The sequence below is a fragment of the Paramormyrops kingsleyae genome, chromosome 24 (genome assembly GCF_048594095.1).
Source record: "Paramormyrops kingsleyae isolate MSU_618 chromosome 24, PKINGS_0.4, whole genome shotgun sequence".
In the NCBI taxonomy this organism is placed as follows: Eukaryota; Metazoa; Chordata; class Actinopteri; order Osteoglossiformes; family Mormyridae; genus Paramormyrops; species Paramormyrops kingsleyae.
This window is the reverse complement of record NC_132820.1, coordinates 10,999,102-11,018,840: the sequence shown is the minus strand read 5'-3', so window position 1 is coordinate 11,018,840 and position 19,739 is coordinate 10,999,102. Positions and strand designations below refer to the sequence as shown.

At 51.8% G+C, this 19,739-nt stretch overlaps 1 protein-coding gene across 7 annotated transcripts in view; it reads left to right on the top strand.

Annotated features, from left to right (window-relative positions):
- Nucleotides 1–19,739, top strand: part of LOC111860813 (unconventional myosin-XVIIIa-like) — a 42,309-nt gene that overhangs the window by 9,568 nt on the left and 13,002 nt on the right. For 3 of the 7 annotated variants that reach the window (XM_072706358.1, XM_072706353.1, XM_072706357.1), the window contains 18 exons: nt 10,629–10,716; nt 10,854–10,960; nt 11,035–11,211; nt 11,323–11,536; nt 11,621–11,763; nt 12,419–12,519; nt 12,758–12,821; nt 13,461–13,605; nt 14,507–14,689; nt 14,884–14,974; nt 15,399–15,591; nt 15,674–15,760; nt 16,122–16,263; nt 16,423–16,582; nt 16,699–16,885; nt 17,327–17,555; nt 17,817–17,926; nt 19,005–19,070. In XM_072706358.1, the coding sequence (XP_072562459.1) occupies nt 10,629–10,716; nt 10,854–10,960; nt 11,035–11,211; nt 11,323–11,536; nt 11,621–11,763; nt 12,419–12,519; nt 12,758–12,821; nt 13,461–13,605; nt 14,507–14,689; nt 14,884–14,974; nt 15,399–15,591; nt 15,674–15,760; nt 16,122–16,263; nt 16,423–16,582; nt 16,699–16,885; nt 17,327–17,555; nt 17,817–17,926; nt 19,005–19,070 (2,487 nt within the window). Of the gene's footprint in view, nt 1–5,780; nt 6,022–6,774; nt 6,855–7,173; nt 7,212–7,952; nt 8,433–9,083; nt 9,147–9,641; nt 9,708–10,628; nt 10,717–10,853; nt 10,961–11,034; nt 11,212–11,322; nt 11,537–11,620; nt 11,764–12,418; nt 12,520–12,757; nt 12,822–13,460; nt 13,606–14,506; nt 14,690–14,883; nt 14,975–15,398; nt 15,592–15,673; nt 15,761–16,121; nt 16,264–16,422; nt 16,583–16,698; nt 16,886–17,326; nt 17,556–17,816; nt 17,927–19,004; nt 19,071–19,739 lie in introns of those variants that run through there. The other 4 variants (XM_072706354.1, XM_072706355.1, XM_072706356.1 and 1 more) reach the window with 4 other exon arrangements.

The following is a 19,739-nucleotide window of genomic DNA, read 5'->3' as shown; positions in this document are numbered from 1 at the left end:
GGCATGTTTGAGGTAATTTCTCCAGGATTATATGGTGGGAGACAGGGGCTCTCGCAAGGTGGTGGTTCCAACAGGATTTCAAAATAAAAGTCATGGTGGCTCATTCCTCTTGCAGTGCTTCCGATGGGATTTCAAAATAAAGGTCACGGTGGCTCAGTTCTATCACAGTGCTCCCTCCTTCATACCTCTAATCTGATTTAAAGAACTGCATCATATATATATATACACACACACATGCTCACATATGCAGACACACACACACACACACAGGAATTGGACAATAAAACTGAAACACCTGGTCAATAGTGTTTGAGGTTTCACGCCTATATATGCACGGCCTGTTCACTGATTGCACATTCTGTCAGGTAGAGCAGAGTATAAAGGTTGAATTAGCAGAGCAATAACACAGCTGTGCATGAAATATTGCAATCCACACGACATAATGGGAGACACGTCAGAGTTCAAAGAGGACGAATTGTTGGTGCATCTGCGACCAGGACAGCGAGTCTTTGCGTTGTATCGAGAGCCACGGTATCCAGGGTGATGTCGGCACACCACCACGAAGGACGGACCACATCCGACAGGAGTAACTGTGGACACATGAAGCTGTCTGGCAGGGACGTCCGGGCACTAGCCCAGATTGCATCCGAAAAACATAGAACCACAGCCGCCGATCAACTAACAGAATTAAATGCGCCCCTTGACTCTCCTGTTTCCACCAATACTGTTTGTCAGGAGCTCCGCAGGGTCAATATTCATGGTCGGGCAGCTATAGCCAAATCTTTGGTCACTCATGCCAGTGCTTAATGTTGGTTTCAACGGGGCCAGGAGCGCAAATCTTATGCTGGGCACAATGTGACACATGTATTGTTCTGACGAGTCCACCTTCACTGTCTTTCCCACATCTAGGAGAGTTACGGGCTGTGTCTGAATCCAGGGTCTTTGTAGGCTGCATTCGAAGACCAAATGCATCGCAGCAGATGCACCCGATGGATCCTTCACAGCCCAACATATCCCAAGATTCAGAGATAAAGTGGGCGTGTCCCGGCTAGGCAATATGGTTGGTGGTTCGTGACTCAAGGATAAGGGAGAGAGCAGCTGGTGACACATCTGGGAAATTTTCCGTAGGCCAGACTGTCCCATCTGACAACACTTTCTGTTCGACCTTCGAAGAATGCGGCCTAAGCCTGCGCCTTCATAGACCGCGTCCTTCGAAGCCTCCAGCCCCTGAATTCGGACACAGCCCTATTGTACGTTATGATTTGCTATGTGCTAAGTTCCGCTAGCAAGGCTGTGAGAATCACTGACTTATGTAAGCATCGAACGCTAGCGGAATTAGCATTTGCTTGCGTTAATGTGCAGTATGGATCCATTCTGTTCTGCTGTTCTACAGGACTAGGTGGATGGAAATTTTCAAGCTCCGAGTTATCAGGAATTTATCAATACGTTGCGATGTATGGTACTACTAATAATGAATAATATATAGAATTTGCCTGTTTTTTCTTCAGATAAACCATGCACAGAAACACCAGTATCTCCGTACATTACAACCAATCAGATGGTGGTTACGCTTTCGGCAGTGAGCTGGGCCCTGTTACGGCTTGGGTAATTTACAGTGGAAAATCATCTCTTCGTGGTACGACTTGGTTCTTGGTGAAAGTGGAAAACTGCCAAATTTTATAAATGAATGGTATTTATCAGCTGTGTTGGGTTGGCGCCCCATCCTGGGTCGTTCCCTGCCTTGCGACCGTAACCTCCGGGATAGACTCTGGACCCCCCGAGACCCGGAATAGGATAAGTGCCTTCAGAAAATCGAAGGATGTTATTTATCAGTTTCTTCCTGTGTGTAGAAATGTGCGTATATTTACGAACACTCCGGACCATACATACGCACAAATTCCTAGCAGCAGAGAAGTGTAACTGAGTTGAAACGATCGCCACATTGGCGATGTACAAACTCCCACTTAATTATCAATCTTCATAGATTGACAAATAGAATGATTTAGTTATGTTTACACAGAATATGTGCAGGCAGGTCATGTTAATGACAAAGAATTGTTATAAAGTCATATAAGGTCCATGCCCAAAGAAACAATGTATAACTGTCACTAAAAACACTTTATATGGACAAAAGTACTGGGATATACCTCTTAATCATTGAATTCAGATGTTTCATTTAGACCCATTGTGTACAATGAAGCACCCAGCCATGCAGTCAGGTTTACAAACATACAGTATGTGATAGACTGGGTTGTTCTGAAGAGCTCAGTGAATTCAAGGATTCATAGAATGCCACCACTGCAATTAGTCAGTTCATGAAATTTCTCCCCTGCTAGATATTCCACGTCCAACTATAAATGGTATTACTGCAAAGTGGAAGCATTTAGTAACCAGAGGAACTCAGCCAAAAAGTGGAGGACCACAAAAAATAACAGAACGGGATTGTTGAGTGCTGGGACGCAGAGTGTGTAAAAGTCGCCAACGCTCTGCTGACTCAGTAACTGCAGAGTTCCAATCTTCCTCTGGCATTAAATCCAGCACAATAACTGATCTTCATGGAATGGGCTTCCATGGCCGAGCAGCTGCATGCAAGCCTCACATCACCAAGCGCAGTGCCAAGCGTCGAATGCAGTGGTGTAAAACACACTGCCACTGGACTCTGGAGCAGTGGAAACGTGTTCTGTGGAGTGACGAATCACGCTTCTCTGTCTGACAGTCTGAAGGACAAGGACAATGGGGTTGGGCTTGGCCCCTTAGTTCCAGTGAAGGGAACTCTTAGTGCTTCAGCATACCAAGACATTATGGACAATTCTATGTTTCCAACATTAGGCACTGGAACTTTTTCTGGAATCTGAACTTTTTTCCGGAACCAAAGACTTTTGTTGTGTTCATACAGCAGGAGGCAGTTCCAGAACCCTATTTTGGTACCTTTCATTGGAACACAATCTGGGGAGGAGCTTACAGCAACAGTGTGCTGATTGGTTACCCACAAGCACTTGGAAGTTAGACGAAAGTACAGAAAAAGAGATGTAGTGTAGCAAAAACTGAGCAGATTAAATTATTATTGTACCCCAATTACATGTAATGTGTCGTTCAGTTTGTGTGGCATGAAAGCGACACACAAAAGTAACTAGGAGACCCAGGAACTTGTAACCCGGGTCCAGGTTTCAGACGTTCAGTGTGAAAGCGCCTTTAGTGGGAGCAGTTTGAGGAAGAGGCCCTTTCTGTTCCAGCATGACTGTGCCCAAGTGCACAAAGCCAGGTCCATAAAGACATGGTTGGGTTGACCGGCCCACACAAACGCCTGCCCATCAAAACACCTTCGGGATGAACTAGAATGGAGATCGCGAGTCAGGCCTTCACGTCCAACGTCAGTGCCTGACCTCACAAATGCTAACCTGGATGAATGGGCAAACATTCCCACAGACACACTCCAGAATCTTGTGGAAAGCCTTCCCAGAACACTGGCAGCTGTTATAGCTGCAGAGGGGGGACCAGCTCCATACTGATGCCTATGGATTTAGACTGAGATGACAGAACATTTCCTGTAGATGTAATACTTTCGCCCATATAGTGTATGTGCTTTATAAGACATCTGGCACAATTCATTTTTGGCAATATTCACTTGCTGGGGTACGACACACATTACTGGCTGTTACACGCAACCACAAAAGTATCTCTCCTATTTCTAACAGACAGACCTCATCCATGGGTGATGGAGCCTCACGGTCAGCATCACCATCTGGAATGATCCCTGTTTGGCCCATGATGGCAGCTATGTTACCATCCAGAGGTGATACTGACGTGGTGCTTAGGGCGCCCTCTGTGGTACAGATGTGGGATCTGTGGACGTTTTTTTTGCTGGTCATTTTCAGATCGCCTCTCCTTCCTCACCTCCGCTGCCGTTCTCGTTACAAATGACGCAGCATTAACTACATGTGTCACCTACATGTGTCACCTGTCCCTATGCTAAGTCCTTCTCTTTGACAGGCAACTGGTGAAGTTACCAAAACAATACCTATTTTTTTAATTATTATTATTATTGCACCCATCAAAACTTCCATCTCATTCTTGGTGAAGTCCAATTTTTCCCCTTCTTCACAATTAAAAAAAAAATTTTTTAATAGCAAAATACAAGAATACGGATATAGAGGTATATGACCTTTAATGGTTTCCATTTCTGCAACGCGATCTCCTACTGTGCCGATCGACGTGTATTACGTTGAAGTTATATGGCCATATATAATTCATTGAGGGGGTTTCTTTATTTAACTTAGTCTTGCAGTCATATTTAGAATGCGCGAGATTTATCAGCTTTCACTTCGTACGGCTGTTTGTATGCGCCAGTGATACATACCAGTTTGCCTGTGGGTACCGGTGATTCATAAGCACACATTGAAGATTTGTTCTGCGCCAATTTTGAGACATGCGACCTCAGGTTTTTATCGAGGTAGGAAGCAGATTGAACAATCCTTGTGCTGGAATGAGAGTGGAGGAAAAAGCAAAATCACAGGCAGTTCAGAGGACAAACCAGCTGCCATTTGTATACAGGCTTAGGAATATGCATAGAGGATAGGCAGAACGGGACGAGAACACACACGCATAGTGTTAGGGAGGTTACTTTTGAAATGTGATAGGTTACAGATTACTAGTTACCCTATTACAAATGTAACAGGTAATGTAACTATTTTGATCACTTCATCAAAGTAATGTAACTTATTACGTTTTATTACTTTTTGATTACTTTTCTGGCAAGTGTTTTAAACTGGGGAATAAAGCGATCCTGCCTTGTCTGGAAATGTGACAAAGGCGCCATTTCTGCATGGTGAAAAGATTAATGCTATGTGTAATCTTTTTATTTATTTTTTCCGAAACAAATGTATCCCATTTTGATTAGTATTGTAATTTAATTATATATATTTTTCCTCAGTAGCTGTAACGGATTACAATTACATATATTTTGTAATTTCATTACATAACGTCGTTACATGTGACTATAGTTACTGCATACATACAGGCCCAGACACACATGTGCAAAGACACAGACAGGCACAAATGCACACACAGTTGTGCATACGTACACACTCACACACACTCCTAGACACACTTAAGCACAGACACACACACACACACACACACACACACACACTGTGCCACCAACACAGTGCCCTTAACTGCCCACACAGCGGCAGTGAAAAGCACAGCTTGTCCAGAGCGAGTTATGCCTCTGCAGTTTTTCCATGATGCTTTTCTCCCGGAGTGAACAAGATTAGTCACACAAACGCTGCATTCCTAATGACTATGATTATTATAACTCATAGTTTCTCCTGTAGGATTTGGTTTGAAGCACATGGTGATAGGTGGTATAAAATATTTCATTATTTATCAACCCCAGTTTCAAAAGCACTGCCAGTTGGTATGTACTGTAATTTCAAGATTCATGATCAGAGAAACAGCGCCCTCTGGTGTCAAGTGGATATAGGTGTTAGTGGAATATAGTTGTATGTACCCTCTAATGGTGTAGTTAAGTATTGCAGCTGGAATTGCAGCGTTGGTCGCACGTCAGCTGAAATGTGCTCGGACTGAAGGTGTTAATGGGATGTTCGTAAATTCAGGGCAGCTGAGGAGGGTCGAGCGAAGCTGCCGCAAAACCCTAGGGGCTCCACCTCAGAGCTCCATTTCATTACTAAGTGTGGGGCCATGTGTGCCCCCCCCCCCCCCCACCCCCCATGGGTCTGGTTAGGGGTTCCCGCCCTCCGCAGTCCTGTTTTGGTCCGAGGCTTGATGATCACTTGTTTCAGCTCCATGCCGTCCCATTCAGACGACCCCCCCGTCTTGCTTGTGTTCCTGACGCTGGGAGGGGGCAAGCTGGGTAGATATTTTTGTGTTCCCAGCAGCTGCCCCCTTCCTCCCCCCCCGGCTGACGTGTAACTCCCCATACCCGCGCGTTGGAACCCTGCACTGGTGATAACAGACACGCCCGCCGCCAGCTGCTCCGTCGCGGGTCCGTCCTGTGCTCCGGTAAGCGGGGGGATCGGTGCTGAAGCTCCTGTGCTGGGGGGGGGGGGGGGGCTGGTGGGGGCGCAGTGCTATGGGGCCTAGATCCGGCCGCTCTGTCCGGCCATGTTTCTCCAGCTCCAGTTGCAGGCTGGCGGGCTGCGTTATTTATAGCAAGGCTGTATCTGCTGCAAGCCCCACAGTGAGACTGACTGCGGCTGATCAGCCGACCCACCCTGAGTACAGGGCAAAGAAACCCGCTGGTCAGCCAGCCCAACCCAGCCCGATACGGGGAGGTCAGACCCGCTAGTCAGCCGACCCAATCCGGTACGGGGAGGTCAGACCCGCTAGTCAGCTCCGGTGATGTGGTTGTACTGTATTGATCCTTAACAGGTGCTGTAGTGATGCTGTACTGGTTCATTACACATCCTGGTTACATTTGGCCTCTTGTCGAACCTGGAGTTCATCTGAAGGATGTTTACACACAGCGGGTCATCAGTCTTTGTGTCTTGTGCTATATGAGTTCTGGCTTAACCTCCTCTGAGCATTTGTGATGACTGATTTCTGGCCCCGCCCTCTCATAGCTTTGTCTCCCCTCTGCCTTCCTCTGTGGTTCAGCCCCCCATCTCACAGCTGTACCACCCCTTTCCCTTCCTCAGTAGTTCAGTCCACTCTCCTCCACCTCTTTCTTGCCTATGAGAGCTCGGTCCTGAAGGCAACCAACCCCGAGCCCCACACCGTGCTTGTGACTCCTCCCACTTCTGCTCTTTCCTCCAGTGGACCCGCTCCTTTTTCCTGAGAGGGCGGAGCCAGCAAGATGGCCTTCTCCTCGCGCTTTTCATTCTGGGAGAGAAAGGGAGGTCGTGTGTGTGCCCGTGTGTGTTTTTGATTTTGCAGTGCTCCTGGCTCGAAGGCGTGGCAGCTATTCTAAGCCAGGGATCTCAACCGGCACAGTTTTGTTAACCATCACGCCCCCTGCTGTTTCCACTTGTCACACTCCTCCTGCTTCTGAATGCATGTGAAACCTGCAGCGTCTCCTGGTGTTTGTCAGACTGTGTATGGCCATCCGAACTGTAACCCTACAGGCAACATGTAGAATTACATGCATGGGCTGACTGAGTTTGTGGTTTATATTCTCTGGGTTTGACTAGTATCCCCCTTCCTGTCCCCTTCAGGTTAATGATGAGACCCAGCCAGTTACTAAGGGCGCTGGTGTAAGTGTCCAAGCACACAGAGAAGTATTACCCAGCCGGGTGAAACACGCATGTACACAACCACAAACACAAGTTCAAATGTTGCTCTGTGTGGCTGAACCACCAGAAACCCTGGGGTTAGCAGTAAAACAGCAAAAGAGAAAAAAGTGTAATGTAATACCCATACAGTTATATAACAGGAAGTGATGTCACAGACACTTGTGTATGAAGTGGTCTTACAGGAAATGATGCGATGACTGTGACCTTTGTAGTAGCATTGCAGTATTCGATGCTTAGCTGTATATTGGGTTCATGGAATGAAGTTCTTTAAAGTCCCTGAAGGAGAAACTGCAAAATTAGCAGTCGTGGTGAGTCATAGCGTAACACAAAATAAGCATACAGGAAACAAACAAATCATTCTATAATTATTCCTGCTGTTCCCTATCTTACGGTATGACCAGTTTGCGCAGCTTCAGATGGAGATTCTTGCACTAGAGTACAGAACAGCTCAGCTGATCATGCGACTAACAATGTCAAAGCCAAGGTGGTGTTTCATCATGGTAAAGCAGTGCTTATTGAGCTCAGCGCAATGGCGCCCTCTGGTGGCTCAGGGTTTTATGGTTCATTCTAGCTCAGTGTCCATTGCAATAAGCTTTCAGTCTTCATCCCACAAGCTGAAGTCCAGTTTGTACCATATCTATGTTCCTCTCGCATGCTAGGCTATAGCACTGTTTGGTAACCATTACCGTTCTGTGTGTGCAGACCAGTAGCAACGATGGCATGTCACACACTAAGCCTCCCCCTGCTGATGTGCAGCCAGTGCACAAGAAGCAGGAACCCACTGATGGGAGGGTGCTGCCCCCTAGAGGAGGGGAGGACCCAGGCGGTTCTGCCCACATGACCAAACCTCCCAAGGCATTTGGGCTGAGTGCCTGCACAGAGATGGGGGACGATATCTCTGCCGGCCTCGCCAGCTTGATGGGCCGGGGCCGCACCAAGGAGCACCGGCCCAGGAGCCGAGCCTCGGACCGCTGGGGGATCCCGAGGGAGAATGTGGAGGACAGGGTGGAGGGAATCCAAACGCCTGTGGAGGAGATGGAGCAGAGGACAGAGGAGGAGATGGATGCTCCTTCCAGAGCTCCAGCCGCCCAGGAGGACACCCCCCCGAAAGCCTCCCCACTGCGCCCCCCCTCTGGGTTCATCCCAGCCCCCATAACATTGTGTGTAGAGAAGAAGCCTGAGGTAATCACCCCCAGCTCCAGTGTACCACCCCAACACGCATCCGGCCACACGCTTGCACCCGGAGCCGGAAGCGGGGACTGGCCCCTGGGCCCTGGCTTGTGCACGGTGTTCCCCATGCCCCCCCATGCCCCCTCACCTGGGGTCTGCCGGGGGGGTGCATAGTAACTCATAGGCATGAGTACCCCTTGTTTAGTCAAGGTAGTCGTGGAAACAAGGGCAGATGTTTAACCTGACTGCCAGGACAGGACCCCCCTGAAGCTCACCCCCCCCCCCCCCCCCCTCAACACACATGACATGTACCCTTCGACAGCCCCCAGGGACTGTTAACTGTCCATGTTAACCTTGCCCATCCATTCACACCCTGATTCGTTGCCCTGCTCTTTAGGGGACGTGACCCCGCCCCCCCCAGTGCTCATTCCCTTTGTCCCAGCTCACAGAGAACCCAGCCCCTCCCTCTGCGCTCAGCCGGCGGTGCTGGCGGTGGCTGCATGACCCCGCATGCCCCTGCATCCGGCCTTTAAGCGTGTGCCGGCGTGGCGGTCGTCTGGATGTTGTCACGGCGACGGCGGTATGAGGAGAGGTTCGGAAGCTGAGCATAGCGCACACCCTGCCCGCGTCAACTCAAGGTCTTGATGGTCTTGTGACCCGTAGGTGGCGCTGTTGACTCCAACCGAGCTGGCCCAGAGGCGTCTGGAGAGGATCTTCACTACACCCGTAATCTACACACCCCCCCCCCCCCGTCCCCCCCCCGTCCCCTGTGTTACAGCCATTACCTGCGCTGCATTAGCTCTGGTCCTGCTCGGCTTGGCCTGTTTCAGCCCGTTTCAGCCTGACCCAGCTCTGCACGCCCTGTGCACCTCACACCGCCCTGACTGACGATACAGTCCCGCGTGATAGCGCATCTGCTTTTTGAACCACTAGAGGGCAGTGTGAGAAGGATTTTAGCATAGGACGGGTATGCGGTTTGTGTTATTGTCCACGTTTCACAGAGCGATAAAGGCAGTGGCCCTGCGTTTCATGTTTGCCCGGCGCTGTCAACATGCCGCCCCCTGCTGTGCCCTGCTGTCCCCGTCTTGTCACTCTGCCCCTCGCCTGTGTGGTTTCCGTGGCGATGGCAGGGGTGCTGACCTGACACCTCGGGTTTGTTTCACCTGTGCTGTTCTTCCTCCCTCGCCACCCCCCCTCTTCACACCCCGTCGCCCCCCTAAGGGCGGGGTGGATGAGGACCCCGTGGCCGTCCTGCAGTCAGCCCACTCTGCTGCCAGCCAGCCCAAGGTCTGTCTTTCGCTGTGCCTGACAGAAATGCCTGTTGTCCCCCACGCTGTGTGTGTGTGTGTGAGAGAGAGACAGAGAGACTCCCCATGCTTAGGTATATGTACACCAGGACGTGAAATGAAACTGTCTCTGTCCGCTCTGTGACCACCTCTGACCTTATGATCACGTTGTAGCTCTCCAAAGGTTGAATAATAAAAATAAAGATGCAGAACGGGTGTTTAGGGTGAACTGGGACTGAGCCCTGAGTCCTAGGAGACACTGTCCCCTCTTTGACCTTCATTCACGTATCAGAAGTGTGGCTGATGACACAGTGTAATTTTCCAGTGTTACTATGAGTGAGTTAATTACCTAGTGTGACTGTGAGCTGTGTTGTTGTTCTGTGTGACTATGAGCTGTGTAATTACCCCGTTTATTTATCTATTTTCCAATCGCCTGTCCAGTACATGATCACGGAGCCAATAGGACTGTGAGTTCTATAATTATCCACTGTAACTGTGAACTTTGTTATTCTGTGTGACTGTGAGCTGTGTCGTTATTCTGTGTGACTGTGAGCTGTGTCGTTATTCTGTTTCACTGTGAGCTGTGTTGTTATCCACTGTGACTGTGAGCTGTGAAATTATTCTGTGTGACAATGAACTTTGTCATTTTTCTGTGTGATTCTGACCTGTGTAATTATCTACTGTGACTGTGAGCTGTGTGGTTATCTACTGTGTCTCTGAGCTGTGTAATTATTCAGTGTGACTGTGAACTGTGTAATTATTCTGTGTGACTATGAGCTGTGTAATTATCCACTGTGACTCTGAACTGTGTAATGAGTGATGCACAGTGAAAAGTGTTTCCTGACTTGGTGTGTGGTTTCACAACACAATAAGCCACCAGCACGTGTCACTGTGTCCCCCCCCTCCCCACCCCTCTGCCCAGGTGAAGACCGAGGAGGAGATCGCCGTAGAGAAGGCCTGGTATAGAACTGAGAAGGTGTGGCTCATCCACAAAGATGGTTTCTCCCTGGGTGAGCGAGCACATCCTGCCCTGTCACCCCACTGTCCAGGCAATGCAGAAACCAATATGAGCAGATCAGAATCACATTGCTTAACCGCCATGCCCCCTGGTGGTCAACAGTCTTCTGTGCATTTTCTGTCTCTGCAGCCACGCTGCTCAAGTCTGAGGAGAACAGCGTGCCAGAAGGGAAGGTGAAGATCCAGCTGGAGCATGATGGGAAGGTTCTGGTGGTGGACGAGGACGACGTGGAGAAGGTAGGCCTCGCCACCCCGTGACTGACAGAGGTGTCCCTTAGGAGCTCTGACCTCTGACCTCTGACCCCCGGCAGGCCAATCCCCCGGCGTGCGACCGGATGGAGGACCTGGCCTCTCTGCAGTACCTGAACGAGTCGAGCGTGGTGAACAGCCTGCGGCAGCGCTACGGCACCCGCCTGATCCACACGCACGCCGGCCGCGGCATGGTGGTGATCAACCCTGTCAGCGCCCCCTCCATGTACTCCGACAAGGTGGGGGCCGCCGGTTCCGGGGGGGCGTGGATACAGGGCCATCAGATGGAGAAGGTTAATGTTGGGACAGACAGACATGTCATTCAGAACCCCTCGCATCTCCCCCCCCAGGTAATGCAGATGTTTAAGGGCTGCCGGCGGGAGGACTCGGCCCCCCACATCTACGGCGTGGCCCAGGCGGCCTACCGCAGCCTCCTGACGACGCGGCAGGACCAGGCCATCGTGCTGCTGGGCCGCAGCGGCGGTGGCAAGAGCACGTGCTGCCAGCACCTGGTGCAGTACCTGGCGGGGGCAGCGGGCAGTGCCACGGGCAAGGCCTTCTCCGGTGGGTGGGGGGGTCGCCGTGTGCTCGACAAGGGGAGACTCCAGCGGGGGGTGGTTTGGTTGACCTTGCTCTGGTGCCCCCTAGTGGAGAAGTGGCAGGCGGCGAACTTCCTGCTGGAAGCCTTTGGAAACAGCGGGACGCCGCTCAACAGTAACGCCAGCCGCTTCTCGCAAATCATCTCGCTGGATTTCGACCAGGCTGGTCAGGTGGCCTCAGCGTCCATCCAGGTGTGGAGCGGAACTATCACACACACACACACACACACACAAGTTGGTCTTCCTATCTAAATGGGGACTGTCCATTCATTTCTATGGGAAAAACCCTAATCCCAATCACGACACCCTTAACCCCTACCCATCCCTAACCTTAACCATGAGTAACCAACCCAAATACAAGACTTTTGGCATTTTTACTTTTTTGATTGCATTCACAGATTTTTATAAAACTGAAGTTATCCAAATGGGGACCTCAAATGGGGACCTCAAAAGTAGGGAAATTTCAGGTTTCACTTTGGGGACAATTTGGTCCTCAAATATGATCTATGCAAACCCACACACTCATTTGTAATTATATATTTGTTGGGACTCTCCATTCATTTCTATGGGGGAAAACTCTAATCCCAACATGCCGACCTTAACCCCTAACCAGCCCTAACCTTAACCATAAGTAACCAAACAAAATACGAGACTTATGGAATTTGCAAATTTTTGCATCCCATTCACAGATCTTTGTAAGGACCTGAAAAATGGTCCCCATAATGTCAAAAATAACAGGTTTTTATAACACTGTGGGGTGAATTTTCTCCCCACAATGTAATATAAACATAATCCACACACACACACACAAACACCTGCTTAGACGTTCACTCTCATCACATCTCAGACCATGCTGCTGGAGAAGCTGAGGGTAGCCAGAAGGCCGGAGGGCGAGACCACCTTCAACATCTTCTACTACCTGATGTCCGGGGCAGACTCCTCCCTCAGGTGACCCCCCCAGGGCAGCTGCTGTGGCACCTGTTGGGTTCATCCTGCTAAGATTGTCAGGCTGGGTTCATACTCTGTTTTTCTAACTGGATTCATCCAGGATTCTTGATTCCACTGTTATATTAGAATAAACCCAACATCCTACTGGGTTCATCTCAGTTCACTCAGCTAATATGCCTGAAATGTATTTCCATGCCGGTGCTCTGCTGTTGTGACGGCGACGGTCATGTCTCCACAGAACTGAGCTACATTTCAACCACTTTGCAGAGAGCAGTGCCTTTGGTATCCTACCTCAGACTAAGGTCAGCAGGGTCACAGACTCTGACTCTGGGGCCAGTGTGTGTGTGTGTGTGTGTGTGTATGTGTGTGTGTGTGTGTGTATATGGGTGTGTATATGTGTGTGTGTATATGGGTGTGTATGTGTGTGTGTGTGTGTATATGGGTGTGTATGTGTGCGTGTGTGTGTGTATATGGGTGTGTATGTGTGCGTGTGTGTGTGTGTGTATGTGTGTGTGTATGTGCGTGTGTGTATATGTGTGTGTGTGTGTGTATGGGTGTGTATGTGTGCGTGTGTGTGTGTGTGTGTATGTGTGTGTGTATGTGCGTGTGTGTGTATATGTGTGTGTGGGTGTGTGTGTGTATGTGCGTGTGTGTGTGTGTGTATGTGTGTGTGTATGTGCGTGTGTGTGTATGTGCGTGTGTGTATGTGTGTGTGTATGTGCGTGTGTGTGTGTATGTGTGTGTGTGTGTATGTGCGTGTGTATGTGTGTGTGTGCGTATGTGCGTGTGTGTGTGTGTGTGTGTTCCCATGCTGACATGCACATTCCGTGTGGAGTGCCAGGCCCCGGCATTGCAGCTCTTCCTCACCTCCCTCTCCTCCTTCCTCTTCCTAACCCTCCCCTCCCTAACCCTAACCCTCCCTGACCCGTGTCCGCTCCCAGCCCGAGGACAAGCAGAAGGCCTCCCAGCAGTTCATCAAGCTTCAGGCGGCCATGAAGGTGCTGGGCATCTCCGGCGAGGAGCAGAAGGCCTTCTGGCTCGTCCTGGGCGCCATTTACCACTTGGGGGCAGCGGGGGCCTCTAAAGGTGAGAGCGCGACCCGTTGGACCCGCAGACAGGGACGGCCTGGATGCACACAGTCGTGGACAAACCCTGCTGGAGTAAAACACTTCAACGATTTTTACAAATTAAACAAATTTAGTCCTGCTCCAGCATTCAGTTAAGTTAGATTAACAGTATTTCTGAAGCATGTTAAAACAATGAGCTAAAAACATGCAGAGCATGGTCACTAGGGGGCAGCAGTGAGCTTTGCTGTAATCCAGTCAGCTATAGAAATACTCCATACCAAGCAGATGGCTGCTGAGTGTGGTCTCCACACGGGCTACAGTCAGGCTGCTCAGTAACTCCTCCCCCGGCCCGGACACGCCCCTTAGCGGCAGGCCCCTCCCCCTCAGCTCTCTGATGAATCAGTAGCCACTTCGTCCCCCCCCCATCTAACACTTCTCTCTGTTTGCATGCTGTACGCTGCCCACCCCCCTCCGCTACAGAGGCAGATGAAGGTAACGCCGGCCGTCTCTTCGTTATCATTCTCACTGGGCCTTTTCTCCATTTGCATTTTAATCACTTTCCTGCTCCCTCGTCTTCCCGTTCCACGTGCCTCCATCTGTCACGGCTGGAGGGTGTGGTGTGACCCGCTGTCCTCTAGAGGGAGCCTGTAGGTCAGGGGTCTGCGTGCCGGAATCTCCCTCCTGTAAAGTGTCTAAACTTTCCTGACTGGCGCGCTGCTTCAGCCAAAATCATCTTCTGATATATAAATGAGCTGATGAGTCAGCCTATCAATGCAGGGCACCTAGTCCCGCCCCTGCATGAATGACAACCAATCACAGAGCCAGCCTTGTGGACGGTGATCCCTGCGGCGCCTCATGGTGGCTTCTTCAGAGAACTGCTGCACCAAGCCTGCTAATGTCGTCCTTGTCTGTGTCTCCAGCTGGACGTCGACAGTTTGCGCGGCACGAGTGGGGCCAGAAGGCAGCATATCTGCTGGGCTGCTCCCTTGAGGAGATCTCCTCTGCCATTTTTAAGCACCAGCCCATGAGCGCCCCCCAGAGGCCTTCCCCGGCCTCCTCTTCGCTCCAGGGGCCGGAGAAAGCGAACTCTGCAGACAGCGCTGGTATGGAAACCGCAGAGCGACAGCATTGCACAGGGCGCGTGTATATCGCGTGTATGTCGCGTGTATGTAGCGTGTATGTTGCTTGTATGTCGCGTGTATGTAGTGTGTATGTAGCATGTATGTCGCGTGTATGTAGTGTGTATGTTGCGTGTATGTAGTGTGTTGAAATGCGGGTGCATTCTCTCCCCTCTGAGGACCCCGGGTGTCGGCCGCTGACTGCCTGGAGGCCATGGCCTCGGGGCTTTACGCCGAGCTGTTTTCCCTCCTCATCTTCCTCATCAACAGGTCAGCCGCTCGCCGTCGCACCAACTGCCCCTAGGGGATCCCAGGTGGGGGGCTTTCGTATATCCTCTCTTAGGCCCGACAGTCAGGGGTGTACACAGGGGTGGGGCTTCTGGCCCCAACTGAAAACCAGTTGGCTCCTAGAGTGCCCCCTCTCCTGTCACTCACAAATAAAAAACAGATCATTGGCTAATGAGAAGGTTGGGCTTTCTGTATGAAATATGGCCCCACACTAAAAAAATTCTAGAATTGCCCCTGCTCACTGTCCCAATGATCACATTGTCATGCAGTTGAGCCCCCACCTCTGAGACTTGAGAGCTTCCATAAGTGTCCAGCTGTAGTCTGACAAATATTATTTATTTTGTGAGTCACTGGGACGGTTGGGGGTCCTCCGCCACTCTGCCCCCCGCCCACCTCCACCCTTCAGGGCCCTGAAGTCCCACCAGCACTCGCTCTATTCGCTGATGATCGTGGACACGCCCGGCTCCCAGAATCCCCGGCTGGCCGGGCAGCCCCGCGGCAGCACCTTCCAGGAGCTCTGTCACAATTACACGCAGGAGCGACTGCAGGCTCTGTTTCAGGAGCACAGCGTCGCCCAGGAGCTGGAGCGTCACGGGGAGGTATGTCCACCAGGGGGTGCACTCCCCACATCCCTCTCCACGTAGCTAGCGGTGGCTGATGGACATACCGTTCGTCGCTTAGGAGAACGTGGAGCTGACCCTGGATGACGTGGAGACCAGCCCGTCGTCATCCATAGCTGTGGTGGACCAGCCGGTGAGGCAGACCCTGGTGAGGATGCTGGAACGGGGAGAGACACCCGCCCCCTGCAGGAGGGTTATGGTTACTGCATCTGTTGTTTCTCATGGCCGAGAGCCCACTGACCTTGAACTCCGTAAAAGCGTTGGTTTTTATCTCACATACTGAAAAGCGGGAGAGACGTACAGGAGAGCCGCTGTTACTGCCGTGGGGGTCGGCGGGAGTGGGGGACGGGCTGTATGTGCATGAGAACCATGACCGTCCACCTGCCTGGGCACTGGCGTGAGCATGTGCGTGGGCGGTCCTGCATGAGTCAGTATGTGTAGGCGGGGCCCTCAGCGTCACTCTGTGATCCAGCACGGCCTGCATATGCACCCCCCCCCCCCCCATGTAGGCGCGGATGCCAGCACAGGCGGATGAGGCTCGCGGGCTGCTCTGGCTGATGGAAGAGGAGGCACTGCAGCCGGGCTGCTCAGAAGATGCACTAGTGATGCGTCTGCTCAGCTACTACGGCCCGACCGAGGGGGGGGGTCAAGGTAATGGGGGTGGTCAAGGTAATGGGGGTGGTCAAGGTAATGGGGGGGGTCAAGGTAATGGGGGTGGTCAAGGTAATGGGGGGGACTGAACCGATCATGTAATGTCAGTCAGACAGACAGCAGCGGTGTGGATGATGTCACTTCCTGTCCTCGCCGCAGGCCATGGGGTCGTCCTCAAAGGGCAGCAGCCGCATCACTTCCTGTTAGGACACAGCCACGGGACAGACTGGGTGGAATATGACACCCGAGGATGGCTGGGTTACGCCAAGCAGAATCCGACGTCCCAGAACGCGGCATTCCTGTTGCAGAACTCCCAGAAGTAAGGATGACGACACCGTAACAGAGAGGCTGGGAACCGGGATCTGCGGGCCTTCAGACACCAGGCTAATGTTACTGCTCACCCTGACTCTGTGTCCACGTGTCCATCTCTGTCAGGAAGAGCATCCGGGGCCTGTTTGTGGGCCGGGGGGCTGCGGGGACGGCGCTGTCGGGCTCCATCGCCGGGTTAGAGGGCGTGTCCCAGCTGGCCATGCGCCGTGCCACCAGCCTGAGGAAGACCTTCACCGCCGGCATGGCGGCCATCAAGAAGAGGTCTCCGTGCTTCCATGTCAAGCTGCAGGTGGTGAGTGGAGGTTCATGGGATACCGGTTAGGTTAGGGGTTAGGGTTAGGGTTAGGGTTGCAAAGGGGCAGAAAAATTCCAGAAACTTTCCATTCCATGGGAAGTGAAGCTGGGGAATTTTGGAAATTCCGTGGGAATTAATAGGAATATATGGGAATTAACAGTAAAATTTTCAGAATTTTGCAATCCTAATTAGGGATAGGTTTATGGTACCTTTCTGTACCTTTATTCACATGCAATTTCATTTACTCTGTTACTTTTGAATAATTGCTCAGCCAATAGGAACTCCTGTCCATTTTTATCACTGGATATCTCATGGCTTGAGTAAGGCCCAGTGACTTGGGTTTGTCGCGGTCCCCCTCTGCTCTGGGCTGCTTTTGTACCTTTGAAAAGGGTCCCGCCCAAACAGACGACATGACTGATGCCACATTTCTGCTCACAGGATGCCCTGATCGACCTGGTGAGGAGGTCCCGGGTCCACTACGTGCACTGCTTCCTGCCCTTCCCCGACGCTGCCACAAAAGGGCGCGACAGCAAAGCAGCCCGGGCCGGTGAGCCCGAGGCCCAGGGCGAGAGCTGCGAGCCGGGCCTCATGCAGCTGGACGTGCCCCTGCTCCGGGCCCAGGTCCGGGGCTCTCGGCTGCTGGACACCCTGAGAATCCATCGACAAGGTGGGCCGGCATTAGCTAGCCGCTGGGGTTTGGGGTCCTGTCATCACGGCTGTGATGGATTCCCCTAGAATCATTAGTGATCATTACCGGTCATTAACTGAGTGATCGGAATGGGCTGACCTGCTTTCCGGTTGATTTGTTCTGATGGTGTGTGGAGGTAACGATGGCAATTAGGGCGAGGCTTGACGACGTTAGGCTTGTGTGCGTGTGTTTCCGCTGGACTTCATCATTCGTGATTTCCCGCCACCGTCCGCTCCCCAGGGTACCCGGACCACATGGTCTTCTCTGAGTTCCGCCGCCGCTTCGAGGTCCTGGTGCCCCACCTGAGCAAGAAGCACGGACGGCACTACATCGTCTCAGATGAGAAGCGAGTAAGCCCCGCCCCCCGATGACATCACCGACACCCTCCCCCCCCGGCAGTGACTGTCGACTCTGGACTGTTTTGGCGCGGTGCTGATTGAGTCGTAGAGCCGAAATAATGAGCAGAAGCAGAGTTAGAGAGGTGCCAGACATTACCCATGATTCCCAGTCACGCCAAATGGGATAGCATTGCGGCTTTGAAAACACTAAGGAGATAGAGACCATAATTAACTGCTAATTAACCTGCTGTTGCCTTCAGTTAATTGATTTGCTTTTTTTGCGCTGGGAGGGGGGGGGGGGGCTTGTTTTCACAGTACAGTTAAATGTGTCTTTAAATACTAACCTTGAAGTGGAGTCTAAAAGTGCTGAAAAGACTTTCAAGCAGGCAGAAACATTAAAGAGTCGAAATGATGTAAAAGGAAAGAATCGACGTCAGGGGTGGGGAAGAAAAGCAAGGGGAGAGGAAAGCACAGACCCTGAATTCGGGAGAGATGGGAACAACAGGGTGGGGCGGTCAGTCCCCGTTCCCTCCGCACGATGGGACTAATGTGTGTACCGTAAGTGGGTTTGGACTAAAAGGGACACAGAAGATTCAGGGGTGGGAAAGAAGTGGAAGGTATTCGGAGGAGGGGACATAGAGAATAGGCCGCTCCAGAGACAGAGTGAAGGGAATGAGACGTTACTCCCCGTGGTGGTGTCCTAGACAACTGTTTCCATGGCAACGGGCTCAAACAAAGCCAGCTCAGTGCTTAGTGAAATCTAGCTGGGATCTCTCAGGCTTCTCATTCTCAAGTGGGCCAAGAGGGGGCTGGGGCCAAGTAGGAAGGGGGTGGGGGCGGGGGGGGGGGGGTGCGCCGTGCAGCCTCCCCGTCCGGAAGGCTTCCGGAAGGTTCGGGGCCGCACCGGTAGCCAACGGCCCACAGGGTCCCAGAACAACCTCGCCGCGTAAGTGATATTAACGAAGGGAGGGGGCTGTAACGCAGAAGTGTTAAGGAGCACAGTGTGGTGGTGGTGTTGGTGGTGGGGGGGGGGGGGGGGAGCTCTGTAATCCAGCGGGCCATCCCTGACCCCTGCATCCTTCCCTCTCAGGCTGTGGAAGAGCTCCTGGAATCCCTGGATCTGGAGAAGAGCAGTTACCACATGGGCTTGAGCAGGGTAAGCGAGTGGCACTATCCCTCCGTTGACCAGCAGGGGGTGCAGCGGTGCAGTGCCTGGTTTCTGTTCATGGCTAAATGTTAGCACGATAAACCTGGAACAGATAGTACGTAGCATGCTGGATTCTGTTCATGGCTAAATGTTAGCACGATAAACCTGGAACAGATAGTACGTAGCTGGGTTCTGTTGTGAACAATGTGCCAGGTAGCTGTGGAGCTGAGAAGTATAGTCAGGCTGATTATAGTTATGGGATGTCGTCACGGTGACCCCGGCTCTCCTCCAGCACCTCCCGTCCCCTCTCTGGGTTTCCTGTCCTCCTCTCTCTTACTGTGCCGCCTGTGTTTCTCCTGAAGGTGTGCTGTCTCTTGGCAGAGTGAGAAGGTCTCCCTCCTCTTCCCCTCTATCCTCTCCTTGTTGGCCTTCACCCTGCCCCGTGTCATTCCCTCATTCATTTCCCTCCCTCTTCCTCTTGCCCCCCCACAACATGTTCCCCTTCCTATTTTGTTTCTATTTCTTTGTCGTCCATCAGCTGAGACTCACTGCTTACCTCCCTCCTTCAGCATCTTCCCTTCCTTCCTCTCTTCCTCCCTCCTTTCCTTCCTCTCTTCCTCCCTCCCTTCCTCCATCCCTCCCTCATATCCTTCCTCCCTCCCTTCTTTCCTCTCTTCC